We start from the raw sequence: 17,326 nt of genomic DNA, 5'->3' as shown, positions 1-17,326 counted from the left end.
GTCGCCAAAGCCCATCAAATCTGGCCTTGACCACTCTCGGGGATGCCACTTTTACTCTATTTCAAGCTAACGCATCTCTGTTCTGGTGCTTTTCGCAAAGGTCAGCCACCTACCACACCATGATAAAAGAGTGAATCTGACTATAAAACTTTGTCACTAACTGCCGAAGTCCACACTTTGGAAGGTGTCCCAGATTCATTGAAAATAATGAGCTGAAGACAGAGGAAAAAAACACAATTATACACGAGTAAAAGAAAAGAAAGTAGATGGTGACAGAAAATGAAAGTATGTGAGAGGCTTAAAATATCTATTTAATTTCTTCACCAGCATAGTCAACAACTTCATTTACATTCAATTTTATCAGTGTGTTTTACCCACAGAGGTCAAAATCCTGGTAAAAGCAATACTCAGATACCTTTAACAGTCTTCTACTGCCAATAGATTAAATTTGGGTTAGAGATTACCAAGATTCTCTACACTTACACCAACATGTGTAAATGGAAATAGTTTTAGTAGATACAGTTTTATTGGCTTCAACATTCCCAAGCTGATATGCAAACACCGAGATCTGTCTCTGAGAGGTTATGTTCTTGTAACTACTAAAATGAATGAGAAAAACTGAGATACAGGGTGGTGAAAATTATCATAATTAAACAGATAAAAAATTAATAACTGGATAGCATGGCATGGGTAGTCAAGGAGAAGCCAGCAACTCCCACTGTATTTTATGATTGTCAGGGCTCTGCATGGGAGCAGATGACTGATGGTTGGTATTATCAAGAAGAGTAGAATGTGTCCTGTTTTAACCTTTTATTTGTTTAACCTTTAAGGTGTAGGTGAGATTGTGCAGCTGAATTTCTTATTACTGGAAGAGATTGTGTTTTTTTATTCTTTCCTATCAGGGATGGTCAAAATTCAGCAAATTCTTCATGTAAGCAGCTATTAAAATGGGTCTGTAATTATAAAAAGATCATATCCATCTTCAAATCTTATCTCCTGCTGTTTCTGCAGGGTTGCTCATTTTCCTACAACACTGAAAGGAGAAGAGATTAAAAGCACAAAATTAATAAAAAAAAACTATTCAAAAAACATGAAAAAGGTAAATAAATAGAAAACATTGGTACCAGATTTAATATATTGTGGTTGGGATCTATTTAAAGGTTAAATAGCTGTACTAGGTATTGCAAAGAAATTAAACATTTTAACTCCCAAGTGCATAACCAGAGCACTAAATAAGGCACACATTTGTTCAGTATTGTTATACTCAGGGCAGGCATACGCATCTTATCTCAATATAAAACATTGATATACCTGAAGTTGCCAGTAAAATTCCTTTGAACTTGAGTGTTTCCCAGTGTAAAGGTGCTGGACTGTCAAAAAATAATTGCAGAGACAAGTACTCTTGGCAACTATTAGGCCATTTATTTAGCAATGCCTGGGCTAAAATGGAGTAAGGTCACCTGCATGAGTCATAGTTCTGCTGTGCCAAAGTATGTGTAAGCACTAGCCGTGGCCAGTAAAGAGCACCGAGCCTTCAGCATCTGATGTTACTGAGGTCTTCAACCAGAGTTCATCTAATTTAGCCAATAGACATCAAAGAATTTCCCATCAAATCCACTTGTTGCTATCAAATAAACCAAACTAACTTCTCATGGAGACAACCTCATACCTGAGAACAAAGCATAGGGACCTCTAGGTTTGTAAATTAAATCTCAAACCAGTCTGGAACAAGGTAGAAAGAACTCGCCTGTCAGGAATAAGATAGCGGTTTGTACCCTCAATCTGATTATCAGAGTGATTTAAATTTGTCTAGTTAGTTCCTTGTTTGCCTGTGCATGCCAATCACCCCATTGACTGAGTAGCCATGGGAGGGAAGAAGAAGCCACCTCAGAAACTCAGCCTATAATACAAAAAATCATGTATGACCCTGATCTATTGTGGTGATAATAAAATCCACATATGCCAATGAACAAGCCAAATGCTAACAAATTGTCTACTGTCGTTACTCCTTATTCCAAAATCATTTCCCATCACTATCTGCACAATGACATCATTAATCCTTCCCAGCTGCCAAAAAAAAGCCCCTTCTCAACAAGTTGCTGTTATATTTCCTATACAATGACATATGGTGTATAGAATGCTGTAAGGGTGGTAAATAAAATGAAATAAGTAAAATATAATTCCAGATGTTAACGTAATGACTGGATTATTTGCTTACCTCTATTACTTAATTTAAATGATGCTGACTGGGAGCTGGAATCCCATAATTTCAGTTATAGAAAATTACATCTGCACTCTTTATTTTATTTGAGCCCTTGCTGCCAAATACATTGCTCTTAAGAGCATCTGCAGAAAAAACATGGGCTGGAATTGTCTAAGAAATTTAAGAGCAAAACTATCTATGATTATATTATTCATTCTGTAATCTTTTTCCTTTTATGTGTTTACAAGATCCATTGACGAGAAAAAAAAGATTTAATAGAGATGGCACATGGTATTTTTACAGTAAGCTTTTTACTTGCATTGTATTTTCTCTGTTTTTAATGACACTTTGAATGTGTTTTCCAAGAATCAGATCAAATAGGCAACTATAATAGCAATTAAAATGCTTTAAACAATTTTATTTGGAAATGTATGCCACAGTCTTTCTACCAAGCATATGAAGAGATGTTTACTTAGCCCTAGAATTTTGACTGGCTAAAATCGTGCATCTGGCCTTTCATTTGGTATAATAAAGGTCATAACTTTGAAGTTAATGGAACAAAATTGATTTTCACCAGCTGATACTTTGTGTTTATTTAGGTCTTTCCCAGATCTGAACTGCATATTTCCTGAACCTTGATTCTATCCTGCTGAATAATTTTGTTACTCAAAAGCCAATAATAAAGCCCAAATCCTGCTCCCATAGAGTTGTAAGGCCAGAAAAGCAGCAGCAGCTGGAGTGGCAAGATGAGCAGAGCACGCAGGGGAATAGAAAATCCTCTCCATCTCAGGGAAGTCAGTGGCACAAAGTGTGCATGAGCACAGAAGAACTGAGGCAGGCCAAAAATCAAGGCAAAATATATCAGTGGATTTTTGAACTCTGCACATATCCATGACCAAGCCTGTCCTCTCATACACTATATGACCAGCTGTATTGACAAGAAAGGCTTTGTTTCAAGTCCCTTTCCCAGGTTAGAGAAGGGGTGCCATGCCACATTGCTGAAGTGGTCCTCATCCCATGCCCTTTTTATTTTTACTTTTAATTGAGTAAAAACTCAGCCTTAAAATCCAGAGAAGAAAAAAACATTTGTGGCCTTAAACTCTGGAACCACAAAACATCCTTAAATATAAAAAACCCAAGCAGGAAAGCTAAGCTGGGTTATTTGCATCAGGTTTTTTCTCCCAAGTATTATGGTGCTTGCCAAAAGGTGGAAATTCAGGGAAAAGGGAATTGAAATTTTGACACAAATTTTAATGATATTCAACAGAAGTTGTCTCCTTTTCTCTCACATGAGAACAAAACGTAAAGAGTGTAAAATCCTTTCTGAAAGGCAAAAATATACCAATTTTATACTTTAGAAACAACGTTTTACAGTTTTTCATTCAAAACAACACTTCTTTATAAGTCTCTCTTTTCTATTTTAAAGAAAACAGATTTACAAAGGATTAAATAACCCAATAAGCAAAAAAAAAATCATTCCAGGTTAACTCAAAACATCTTTCTACATTCATCCTGCCTCTCTCCCCAGCCCGGGGCTTATTTTGGTTCAACTTGAATTTTGTTTCTTATTTTTTTCCAACTGAACCCCCCCATTATTCATCCAGCTCCACTAACAGAAAAGCCTCGTGCAGAGAAATATGTATGAAAGAGGAGCTATGTAACTCTCACTACGACTAGAGCCAGGCTGATAGAAGCAGAGCTCATGGATGCTGTGGTTCTGCCTGGGCTGAGGTCTATCGCTGCTGCCGCCACTGCCGAGCCCTTTGCCTGAGCCGCCGGATGGACAGGCTGACCGGCTGCTTCCCAAACTTCTTCATGATCTCCTTGATTCTTGCCAGGTTGGTTTTGGAGATGGTGAAATCGCACTGGGTAGCTCCCATGTCGTAGCCGACTTCGCAGGTCTTGGTGGCGGTGGTGTAGCCCTCTGCCTTCACGGCCACCACGTATTCCCCTGGGTTGAGAAGGCGCCAGTAGTCCCCATCGGCTCCTGGTAGGAAAAGAGATGGCTTTCAGGACAGCATTGAGGAAGGTGCTGTTTATGGGAATACAGAAATACCTGCGTATTGACGACACCACAAGCAGCAAGCCTGCATCCTCTCACCAGGAGGGTGTCAGTGATGCTGTCCCCCATCACACATAGCGTTCTTCGTCCTGCCAACTCTACAGGAAAACCCACCTCAAAAGTTTTCCAAATGATGAAAAATGACAATGGACTTTGATTTTTCTTAAGACTTTTGTCAGATGAAGTCAAAACCATCTTGAGGCAAAGGGTCACCTTGCTGGTGATTCCCAAGGGGGTATAAAAGATCTTTTCCACACTAATTCTGCTGAAGGAATCAGTGAGGTACCCATATCACTCTCATGAACCTGGCCAGACTGCCTTGACACACATGTTTTGATACTATTTAGTATGCAAAGCATATGAATGCATAATATCAACTCAGAGATCTGAGCATCCTCCTCTATAAAATCTTACACTGAGTTTTACTACACTGATTTTCCTACAGAGCATAATTCATCAAGGTACTTAACCACTTGCTTACCTGTAAGCACATGAACAGCAATAACCCTAATCAACTAAAGTAGTCATGGACAAAGCAAGATATATCTTAACACGTCATTGAATCAGGACTTTGATTACTCCTTTCTTCCTTATAAATGGTCTCAGATTACCCATACATACATAAGAATGGCTTTAGACCTCTTTCTAAGTATTATTTTAAATAACAAATATGATTAGCTGTGGACTGAAAAAGGTGAAACACTAATATCTAAAGTCAGTTTTGTACTCTTTCCTGGGAAAACCAACTGTGAAAGAAAGTGCATATTCAAATGTGCAATTCTATATATAAACAAAAATGCACCATCTCTTGATGATGAGGAGATACTTTAGTACTAATGCGAACCGGCAGCTTTGGGTTTCTTGCAATGCAGTGTGTTGCAAAAACCTAACTATGGTTTACATAAAAATATTATATTTAGGAAAAGAGCAGACTAACCTCTATGCAAAAAAAAAAATGGATTTTAAGTGAAGGGTTGGTAAAATAAAAACCACGTTTGCAACCTGCAAGTGTTATTAAAAGAGCATTACCAACTATATCCTGATATTGCAGTCTCTGAACATAAGCATAGCAGCTTGCTTAGGTTTTTCTTTCAGCCCGTTTGACCCCACTTGGGGTGATGATGAAGATCCAGATTTTCTACTTCTCAGGGCTCAAGCATTTTTAAGAGGAGCTCTCTAAAAAGCTTTCTATTCAGCTCTCTCTTAACTATTGGGTCCACTGGCACCTTAACCAAAGGACAAAACATGAAGCTGTCCAGGTTTATTGAATTTATCCCAAAGGACTCATCTGTAGCTGTAAATGCTCTGGCGATACTACAGGGCTGGCAAAAGGCTACGGATCACCCAGTGTGTGGCCGTGAATGCATCCGTGCTCAGAGGCCGGCTTTAGCCCCTGGTGTTCAAAACTGACCCACATTTTCTGACACATTTAACAAGCGCTTCACCACAGCCCCACACAAGGCCAGAAAAAAAGCAACACGTTCACATACCGCTGATAAATGACTACAAAGCTGAATATTAAGCTGTTAGCAGGATGCCTTTTACCTCCTTTCCATTTACAAGTAAGCAGCCATTAGCATTTCTGACAGCTGTCATTGCCCAGAATTTAATACCAGGCTTAAAGGTCTTTTTTTTTAAATCAGATTAAATGCAGTAAATAAAAAATTTCAGAGCAGATGGCAAGAGAAAAACAATTAAAAATACAGATAAATGTAGTAAATAATAGGTTTGCTAAAAGAATAGGCTCCAGTGGGAGCAGGTTGGAGGTAGACTACATCTATCTCCATCTATTGGGTCAGGAAAAGAATTGCCATGTCTGCTTGGATAAAATAAAAATGCATAAAAATATTATTATAATATTATTATAACTCAAATATGCCAGGTGAGTCCATAAACCTGTCAATTAAGAGGAACACTCCGAGTGTGGAAGGACAGACCTTTGTTACAGTTGTCATGTGTACACTTAGATGTACCCAATTTCACTAATGTAAATACCTTATAAAAATCTATCCTAATGCTCTGTTACCTGCAAAAGACTCTCCAAGAAACCTAGCCATAGTACTGCACACCCAATGCATGTAACATCTAAGCCTTAACTTTTCTCTACTGAACAGGCAGCCATGAATGAGGATGGAGTTATGAGAATTATGCTTATCTTAGGGTAATGTTATTAAATGTTACTAAACACTTATTCAAAATCTTTGGGTTTTGTTAGATAATATAAACAGGGGAAGTTTAGATTGGGTATAAGGAGGAAATTCTTTCCTGTTAGGGTGGGTGAGGCACTGGAATAGGTTGTCCAGGGAGGTTGTGAATGCTCCATCCCTGTGTTCATGGCAGTGTTCAAGACCAGGTTGGACAAGGCCTTGGGTAACATGGTTTAGTGTGAGGTGTCCCCATGGCACGGGGGTTGGAACTAGATGATCTTAAGGTCCTTTCCAACCCTAACTATTCTATGATTCTATGAAATAATACGAAACATCAAAATATTGATAAAAATTTATCTGCACACTATGTGAAATTGTATTAAATATGCTTTATTATTATAAATTGTGGAAAAAATATATTTTAAGAATATATATAATAAAACTATATGTATTATGTAAGTATGCAAAAAAAAAGATCACACAGAAATGTGCATCTGTATTTGAACTCTGCTCACTAGAAAGAAATTTTATATTTCTTCATCAAGATATGCTGTGAGATTCCCAAAATGCAATTACAGGAAGCAGCACACAAAACTGCCTTTGCACCGTGAGGAAAGGGGTGTTCAGGTGCATTTGTTCATCTGACTGATGAATTCTTTTTCAAAGGTTATCTTACAAAGCACAGTTCACATCTAATTGCAACAAAATGTAATCACCCAAACTTAATCAATAGTTACATCTGCATCAACAGAAAATGCAATAATTTTCCACAAAGCTCTTACTTCAGAATCAAAATCACTTAGGCTATTAATACTGTCAGCTTAGTGTCAGCAACCCTCTCTTCCCATATAATGTATCATACATCCAAGAGAAAGTACAAATAAAGAGTGCTTTCCATGAAGTTTTTGTCCATGGGATGAAGCAGAGAAATTTTCTCAAACAAGTAAATGTTCTTAGAGGACCTTTATAGATAACTCTTGTCTGGCTCTACAGGGTAGTCGACCATGTTAATGTATCAAAGAAACAGTAGATAGCAGCTTAGCTCACTTTAAAAAAACCTTACATGAATAGAAATAGCAGCCATAATTTTTCTCCTGCTTGGCCTATTTTTACATCAAGGCAACACAGAGGTTCAAATGGATACATTTTTCAATTTAAAAGGTATAAATGAAAGCAGACCGCTGACAATTCGCCTTCTTTCACTGGAGTTATACATGCCATTTTAGCTTTTTGCCTCCAACATAAATTCTCTAGTTTCAAAGACTAATGAGACATAGAAGTTTCGAAGACTAATGAGACATACATTGTTATCTGTGTAATATAAAACAAAATAGACCTTTTATGTTCCCATCTACAAAGTGATTTGCAAACAGTGTCAGCTTAAATGTCTCATTAAAAAGAAAAATTAAAAAGAATAAGTACTTCTATTTTTACTAACAAGCACAGATGGCTTTGAGCCATAGGAGCTCAGCTCTAAGTCTAGATGTAAATAGCTGCAAGATTTTGCCAGTGTTATGAGGTGGATTTGGGGATCTTGCACATTTATTACACATGTCATTGGGTCTCCTTTCTGTATGCATGTTTGCTGTCTTGAAACTGTTGGTTTTTCTTCCATGTGGCAATCCAACGTACTGAAAGCTGGAGGTTAATCCCCTCTTGCATTTACTCAGCCTCAACCAGAGGCATATATTAATTTTGTTAACAGGGTAATACAAACTACAATTTATGGCAATCTTTCAAGACTGCCAAGACTTTCACAATGAGGAAAAACAACTGATTACTTTAATTCCTGCTAATATTTCCCAGTGGTCCCATTTGGAAATGTTTAAGGCAGAATCATAATTGCCTAATTAACTATCTGTCATTCAGTGTTTTCTCTTACAACAGAGTAGCACTGAGATAAAGTTAATCATAAACTAAGTTAGATATTCCAAGTTTTATTATTGGCTCAGATAATTTAATGTAGCAAACATTAAAGATTTGGAAGTCTCTTATCTAAAGCTCTGTGATAGTCCATAACCTGAAATCAATAATTTACCTGTCAAAGCGTTATGTACTGTACTTCAGTGGCAAAACACATGGAAGTGGCAGCAAATGAAAGGCCCAGAATGCCAGTCAGATATATAAATGATATAAAACTAGTGTTCCTCTTTCTAATACTGAGTTAAACCTGGACTATCCAACAAGATTTCTCTGATTAGTTACCATGATGTGATCCTTCCATAAAAGTCCACAGAAAGTTGTTAACCTTTTGCAACCAGCACTTTGAGTGCCATCACTAAAGACTCCTGCTGACATCTTTCACTATTTTTCTTCATTCTTCCTTCTTTGCTGCATCTCTGATGACTGTGTGTATTAAATCACAGTACGCAGACAAAATGAGTACTGGGCTCTGTCCCAGCCACCGCCTCTCAACAGCAATTTTCAGGTATTACTATTAATCTTGTAATTGGCTAGTGTCTATTTAAAGCAGTTCTCTATTTAGTGCCATATCTACTTTCCAAGCTATTAAATAGGCTTAGAGTTTGCTCTGAGTATACATACCTGTGTCTGGGTGTAGATCAAAACTGTGCTAGCATGACAAATAGCATTTTTTTTAACTATGCACATTTTGGGCTGAAATTCACCTGTGCAAAGCAGTGTTTCTGCTGAGCCCCATTAAATGACCTTTTATACAGCTGTGATGTTTTACAGGGTACTTTAGGTTGTGAAACTCCTCTTTCCCTGCAATAGCTCTTTCTCCTCTGGACACAGCTCTAAATCACATCTCCAATACATTCAGAGTCCTATAACTGCTAACAGCTAGAGGAATGCTTTTCACTCAGCAAGGCCTTATATACACTCCTGGTTTTCAGGGCTATAATTACTCTGATTTGCACTACCTTTACATGAGAAAAGGAGCAATAAGAGTGATATGGACTCAGCCTTTCTCAGGCTATTGATTTTTGGCAGATAAAAGGCTATTTTCTCAATACTTTAAGAGGTGGAAAGAGGAAGAGGGCTAGAGAAGAAAGCCATAGTTTGGTTCTTGTTTATGCAGCTGCTTCATGGGAAGAAGTGACTCTGCCCTTACGCAAACTCTGTCCTATTGCCACTCCTTCTGCAACGTTCTCCTTGGACCAAATATTATCTGCTGGCTTTTCTCAGAAAAGAGTTCAAAGTTCAATGAGGTTCTGCATTTTGTTTAAAAACCATAAATCTGTTCATTTGCACTGATGTTTTGAGGTTTTTTTTTACCTGTGCGAATGTCATGGTTAACACCTTCTACTGAAATAACAGCATTTGGGATTCCCTTTCCATGCGCATCTTTTACTATGCCTTTGATGCCCCGATGAACCTAGTGAAAGAACAGACAAGAAATATTGCACAGCAACAATCACTACTATTGTTAAAAAGAGTTGGGACATATAATTCCATATGTCAATTACATATATTATGGTTTACACAATTTTGAAGTATCATTACTAACCCAGAATATAACCCTTTCAGGCATTAGCCACTTGTGAATCAGCTTACAAATTCTGGTAGGATTCCCAAGATATCAAATTCAAGAGGTAGATAAAACAAGCAGATAAAGCAGCAGACATAAGGTTTTTCTAGAACTCCTTTGTAACAAGCTTTTCACTCACATCAAGTTTTAACAAGCTTCATTGCCTTATTCTCCTAGGTCAAAACAGCCTGGCTGAAGTGATACACTAACACTGCTTGTGGGTAAGGTTTCCAACACAAACATCAATAATCATGCAATTAGCTGTGTAAGAAAAATATCAGAAACCTCAAACTCCCTTTCGTTCTGAAAGGAGTCATCAAATTACTCAGAAGTTACTCGTCTGTCAAATACCTGTTCCATAAAAACAATCAGGGACTCGCGATTGTTTTCCCATTCTTCAGGCAGCTCGCTCTCATGGGGATACTTGTCACAGCCAACGTAGATGGACAGCTCAAAGCAGTTTGTGTGCAGATAACTGAAGTCATTTATGCCTGTCAGTGGGGGGTATAAACCAAATTATTTTATATCTTCTTTTAACCTATTGATCAGACCTGATTTCTTTATGCAAAGTAATCTAACTTATTTAAACACAAACATAGCTGACTTAGACTGCATAGATGATGTCAGGGCAAAAGATTTTTAGAAATGCTACATCTCCTGTATCAAAGCATCAGAATAACATCAGAGCTATATATGTGAAAAAAAAGAAGACTTTCTAAAGACAGTATCCCATCAATACACTCAAAACAGAATATATTACACCATGACAACATAGGGCACTGTGTCACCCCAGCACCACATCCCCAATTCCTTTGCCACAAAGAATGGCGTCCTTCTGCCATCTCAAAACTTAAAGGAAATAGAAATTTAGCAGAAAACAAATGAACAAACAAATTAAAGTCATTCCAGATAAAGTTTCTATGATATTCTTCACTATGATGGTGATAAGATATTGGAATAGACTGCCCAGAGAAGCTCTGGCTGCCCCATCCATGGCAGAGTTCAAGGCCAGGTTGGACACGGGGGCTTGGAGCAATCTGTTCTAGTTGAAGGTGTCCCTGCCTGTGGTAGGGGGTTGAAACTGGATGAGCTTTAGGGTCCCTTCCACCAACACAAACCATTCAGTGATTCTATTGATGAACTTGTGAGTACAAATGCCATCGCTCTGAATATCCCCCTCCCTTCCTCTTTCTTCCCCCAGCTTTATGTGCTGAGCTATGCATATCCTATATGGTGTGAGATATCCCTTAGGTCAGTTGGAGTCAGCTGTCCTGACTGTATCCCCCAACTCTTGAGCGCACCCAGCCTCCTCACTGGTGGGGTGAAGAACAGAGAAGTCCTTGACTCTCTGCAAGCACTGCTCAGCAATAACTCCTTGTGATCAACACTTTTTAGAGCACAATTCCAAACCATAGCCTCATACCAGCTACTGTGAAGAAACTTCACAGCAGCCCAGCCAAAACCAGCACACCATATTACGGCTTTGTAGAGGACTGGAGTTGCACTATTGTGCTGCAACAGGGATTTCCATGAGAAGTATGTCCTAATCAAAACCCAGGAATCGCAATGCCTCTGACCTCTGAGGAGCTGCAGTTTAAGTCTACGTTACAGAAAGCACTGTGACCTTTGCAAAGGTCCTGGGCACTTAAGGTACTCTGCCTTTAGACACAGATCTCAAACATTTTCATTCTCAGGTTTCTCTCCCATTTCTCACAATTTTTTTTCCCTTGGGAAATTCCATTTATTAGTTCTCCACAATCACACAGATAATGTAAGTACATGAACACCAGAGGAATAAATGATGTGAGATTCATTTCCTATTCCACCTGCATTTCTAATAAAAATATATTTTAAAACATGTTTACTTATGATCATGAAACGTATTTTAAATGTCAAAGATTAGCAGCAAATGCATTCACCAAGTGGTTCTGATTGAAAAGAGTTAAAAACCCCCTAGTCCTATCCAGTTACCATAGTGCAGTAGTCAGGTATTTAACGAGCCCTCAGTGCCTTCTGGATAAGGAGCAAGAGGATTGTATAATGCAGATGTTAAGTTGTTCAGTTTTGTGGATGAGGAAAGCCTAAATATCAGACAGTGGCATATGCTACTCTGCATAAACATGCTTCCTCTCTGTTTGAGAAACAGATATGATTATTTTCCCCTCACATAATGTATCACATCCTGATTAATCTGTTGTGAAATGTTTTGCAGTACACAGTAATTGCTCAGTTTAAATACATGTATTTAAGAAAACGGCTTTACATTGCCAAGAGTAACTCTGTGAAGTGTCTGAACACGCAAATACAGCCTTGAAAACACTGGAAATAAAATGAATTTCATCTGTTCTTTGTCTTTGTGCAGTTCACCCAAGCAGAAACGTTAATGTAAAATTGCTAAAGAACTCGCATTGATTGCTGTTCAAAATACGTGCAGGAAATAGCATGGCTGGGTTTCAAAGTAACACAGAGGTGTTCGTGCAAGATATCTGTGGTGCAAAGACTTCTTTAGGGACTGTCTGGTGCTGAAAAGGAATTAGAAAAATCCCTTATAAGTTTTCCCATGTCATCAGCAGTGAAAAGTTTATGTGCATGATCACTGCAAGGCCAGGTAGCAGGTGGATGAGGAGAAGATGGGTGGCTTCAAGCTGTGGCACAGCAAGAAGGTGCCACCCAACCAAAGGGCATTCTACAAGCGGCATAGTGGTGTGCCACCTTTGGCTCAGACATTAAGCAAGCAGAAGCTTAGCAGAAGAAAGTGCTACACGTTGATCTGAAAGGTAAAGAAATAGTAGAAGTGGAGCAATAAAACTACATCTGTATAGTCATGGAATTACAGTGAAAAAAATATAGCTTAAATTTGTCTTCAAATCTGGAATCCTATTTGGGCAACCCATTCCAGTGCCTCAACACCCTTACAGTAAAGAATTTCTTCCTTATATCCAATCTAAACGTCCCTTGTTTAAGTTTTAACCTGTTACCCCTTATCCTATCAGTACACTACATATATATAGACATATATATATGTATGCATATATATGTATATACCTGCAATACAAATCACTCTCCTACATTTGTCTAAGTAGACAAGAAGTCTAAAACTATCTTGCAGGTTGGAGGCTGAGTTCAAATGGAAACCACATCTTTTGAGGTTTAAGTCTGGAATCCAAGGTGTAAAGAACTGAAAGTAAAAGCAACATTCCAGCATTTTTCTCACAGACAATCTTGGAAGTCTTACAGTAACATAAGAGAGCAGGATGTAAAGTATATTGAGAAACGTCATAAATCAATATAACAAATCAGATGAACATAATCCAATATACAATTGTTAGTAAGAAATCAAGATACTACTGAGCATCTATATTGTACATCATTACTTATTGAAACAGTCTGGCAGCTGTTAGTGACATGGCCAATGTCATCTTTTCTGGATCAATTCACAATCATGTTTCTTATAACGGGGAAATTAAACTTATAAATGAGATAATTGAGCAGTCAAGCTAGCATGCAGAGAGGGTATTTTGGGAATTAGCAGGAAGCTGTAGAAATGCATTGTCAGGCATTGGCATTGTGATCTAAGAGTCCAATCTTTCCCCGCAAATTCACCCAACATGTTTTAACCTCCTGAAGAAATATTTGGGAAGTTAATTCCTGGCTCTAGTCTTTAAAGACTGGCCAGGACTAACTTTACAGGGGCCAACATAAGAGCCATAAAAGCCATATCCAAAATTTAGAGATGTTTATGCAGTGAAATTACCTGCAAGTTACAAACACGAGCCAGTTCCAATAAAACCTGGTCTGCACAGACGCATACTTGCATCTGTTTGCCATTACTGCTGCAGTTATTCTCGTTCAAGTGATGGGAGATGCACATCATTTCTTAATTTCATAGAATATGTTGTCTAACTGATTGGTTTATATAAAACAAAGGTTTTGAGCAGGACTGTGATGAATCAACAAAGTGCCTGATTTTGAGGCTGCTTGAAGTGTTCACCCATACAGATAACTATGCCTACCTATGCTGCTAAAAATGTGCTTCTAATTGGGCTTTCCTAAAAACTGATGCTCTGTCTGCAGTGCAGGAGACAGCTCTTCCTTCATGCTCCTTAACAGGGTGACAGGCTTGGGCATATGGTGAATAATTCAGCCTGTACTTTATTCTGGCAGAAGCAATGCCAGAAGCAATGGAGCCCATGCAAAGTTTAAGTGTAAGGGCGTCCACATTGTGTAAAAATTGGAAAGCAGCTTTTTGTGGCATGTTTTTACAATTCGGGTTGAATCTGTGGCTGAGTTCAGCAAGCAGGAGGCTGAAATCATCATTTTCTCATCTGAGGACCACTGGAATGTCTCAGTGGAGTCAATGCTATTGCTCTGACACTGGTTACACCTTTCGTGTCCAGCAGCAGTTTTCTGTTGGCATCTCCCAAGATGGCAAACACTGACAGGTTTCCCCCACTGGTGGGTTTGGGGTGGGTTGGTTTTCTCCTAGCAAACCCCCTTGAATGTACAAAATCTGTAAAACTAATGTATTGCACGTGCTCATTTGGAAACCTCAGCTGTAAATGAAATTGGTTGCCAGGTATCAGTGACACAGTTTCCTTCAATACTGGTACTTGATGAAATAAAGTAAACAGACTTTCAGATAGGGCAATATTCCTCTTAGGACACATTTTACCACCATTGCCTCTGCAACATACACCAGGCAGTGATGGCATTATCCTATTTAGCAAGGTAATGCTAATTGCTGTTTCTATAGGCGCTTACTTCCAGCCACGGTATGCCAGGATGCTCCATTAACAGTGCCATCTTCCTTTTGGAAATCCTCTGTGTGACACGCTCTCCTCCTCGCATCTGTCATCAGCCGATGTGTGGAAGCATAGGAATATGCAAGCCAACGAAAGACATGGTCATCTGGGGTAGGTGTGTAATCCTGGGTTTTCCACATGGATCTCACCATGTCATAGGGGTATGCCACCACAAGCTCCCCTCCCTGCAAATTGCCACCCAGCACAAAAGGAATTTTTTCCATCCATGCTATTATTGCCCTTGTCTCCACTGCCACCTGGGAGGAAAAGAAACAGCAGCTTTGATTCAAGCTCTGATATTGGATAATCTCCTATCAAAGGTAACCAGATGCAGGAGACCTGCTGAGTTCCTTAGCTTAGAGTGAGCAGTCAGTACAAGAGACGTGTCCAAGGAGAAAGGCTTCCTAAAATTATGGTGCATGCCAGCCATGCCTTGGAAATCTCTGATATAAAAGCTATCAAAGCCTTAATATTGGTAATTTATGCAGCAGGAACACTTATGTAGAGTAAGGTCAAGAGCAGCAACCAACAGTGATCAGATCCTGGCACTTCTCCACCCTGCTCTCAGCTGAAATCAGTTTTCAAAGTAAGGGATTTTTAAACCAGAAATATTTCTAAAGCCCACAGAACCGCAATAGCTCCCCTCAAGCTCGGGGAATTTCAGCCACTATAAATAGTTGCCATTATGTTTAAAAGGCCATGCAAAAATGAGTTAAATTTTTAGCATTACAATTCAATAAATGACTTTAGCCTAAGCCACTGCATTGGTTTTGTGTATGCCTCAGCAGTTACTGTGTTATTTCAGACAAGAATACATTTCAAATAAGAACAAATAAGAAACCCCCAAGAGACTTCTTTATGGCTACTGAGTTTGCAAAGAGCTCAACTATGCTGCAAACCTAAGGAGAAGCCTGGTTCACAGCCTTGAGTCGTCCAGGTTCTCACAACACCAGGGGGAAAAGAAAATCCTCCAGGAAGCAGTTTCTTTCCCATTCTAACTGCCTGTAAAATATGGAGGTGAATAATACTTTCATGGTGCACTTTTGTTTCCATTGACTAATGAGGAAGCCTAGGCAAGTACTTTAGATCATGTATGTAGCTTCACCTGAAAGTTATCGATTTACTGAGAAACATAAAGCTCAATCTTTCAACATGCCCCAGCCTTTGTGCTCCCTCTCTCTGGCCTTACTCACGGTGGCATTTTCAGACAGGTACCAGTCAGGGATAGGGATGTGATGGTTTGGAACTTTTCTTTTACTCTTCTTCTGATCCTCTGACTCCCAGAGCAAAGAGTTTAAATCAGGGAAATTATTGTTGATATCAATGCCGTCCTGAGTCCATCGTCCTAAAGACCAGCCCCCTAATTCTGAACCCTTAGATAAAAGAAAGGAACAAGGGGAAAACAATGTAAAAATTCATTTAAGAATACAAAAACATGTGAGCTCTCAGCCAAGTGTTTGGGGATGTTTCAGAGAAAATCCTATACAGAGAAATGGAAGGATTAATTAGTTAACTGAAATAAGTAATTGACTTATTTTGATTTTGTATGAAATCTTGTATAAAGTGAAACAAAACCCATGACAAATTACTTGGGGTTAGCCTAAATGTTGTGGTTTTTATTTCAGACTGATTTTCCACTGGGTGGCAATGGAGATAGCATATATTCCCTTCCATGGTTGTGAGTGGGACTTCTGTATTCCAGTCTTCTACAGACTGCCTTGGGAGATTTTCCAGTGCATTCGACCAGCCCCTGCAACTTTTCCTCCTGGTGCCTGTCTTCTTCCAGACTGAATTATTATGATGCCCAACACATTGTGCTCTCCTTAAACACACTATTAAGTTTCAGCTGTGGAGGAATGCAAATTTTCATGTGCTTAGCTTGGTTTCTCATGAGAAACAGACTGCATGAATTTTCCATTTTCCATAACAGTGTTCCCATTGATCTATACACCTCAGTATGGTTTGTCCTGGCATTCATTGTGACCATCCTTTCCATATACACCTTGTTACCCAATGTCACACAGCTTTCTTTTTCCTGTTTCAGTGGTTTATGTTTGATGCATTTAATCACTTCTTAATTTTGTTTGCTTCTAAAATATGATCTTTGAAAAAGAAAACAATGACAACAGGAGCACATTTCATTCATCAAATAATCATATTACCGCTTTATATGCCTTGTCGTATCCATCTGGATTGACTGAGGGCAGGAGGTGGATTCTGGTATCCTCAATTAGATGTACAATGCGTGGGTTCCCAGCCAGGTACTCCTGGCACATAAACTGCATTAGCAAAAGGATTAGCTCACGTCCAAGCACTTCATTCCCATGAGCTCCTGCAATGTACCGGAATTCTGGTTCACCTGTTGAAAACACATGGAGAAGTGTAGACAAAGCAGGAAATCAAGCATCTAACCAGACTTCATTGATGTCAATCAGCAACATTTCAGTGATAGAGAACTGGAGAAATGTATTAACTGAAGAAATGATAGATGACCATATAACTTTGCAGAAACAAGTGATTATTTGTTGCTGTTTTAGAAGAAGACTTATATATCAGTGATACCTACGGCCAATTTGTAAACACTTCAAAGACCACTTTCCATTCTTAATTACATTCACAGTT

At 38.8% G+C, this 17,326-nt stretch overlaps 1 protein-coding gene across 2 annotated transcripts in view; it reads right to left on the bottom strand.

The window, feature by feature from the left end:
• Window positions 1-2,600: 2,600 nt before the first annotated feature.
• Window positions 2,601-17,326, bottom strand: part of CPXM2 (carboxypeptidase X, M14 family member 2) — a 78,264-nt gene continuing 63,538 nt past the window's right edge. For both annotated transcript variants that reach the window (XM_061458557.1, XM_061458558.1), the window contains 6 exons: window positions 16,867-17,063; window positions 15,898-16,077; window positions 14,664-14,961; window positions 10,254-10,393; window positions 9,650-9,749; window positions 2,601-4,190 (listed from right to left, as the gene is read on the bottom strand). In XM_061458557.1, coding sequence (XP_061314541.1) covers window positions 3,937-4,190; window positions 9,650-9,749; window positions 10,254-10,393; window positions 14,664-14,961; window positions 15,898-16,077; window positions 16,867-17,063 — 1,169 coding nt within the window. In that variant the 3' untranslated portion in view covers window positions 2,601-3,936. The remainder of the gene's footprint in view (window positions 4,191-9,649; window positions 9,750-10,253; window positions 10,394-14,663; window positions 14,962-15,897; window positions 16,078-16,866; window positions 17,064-17,326) is intronic.

This window comes from Pezoporus flaviventris, unplaced genomic scaffold (genome assembly GCF_033815535.1).
Source record: "Pezoporus flaviventris isolate CSIRO_AGI_PZ_B2104156 unplaced genomic scaffold, CSIRO_AGI_Pfla_v1 ptg000029l, whole genome shotgun sequence".
Taxonomy (NCBI): Eukaryota; Metazoa; Chordata; class Aves; order Psittaciformes; family Psittacidae; genus Pezoporus; species Pezoporus flaviventris.
Note: the sequence above shows the minus strand (reverse complement) of the source record. Positions and strands in the feature narration are given on the sequence as shown.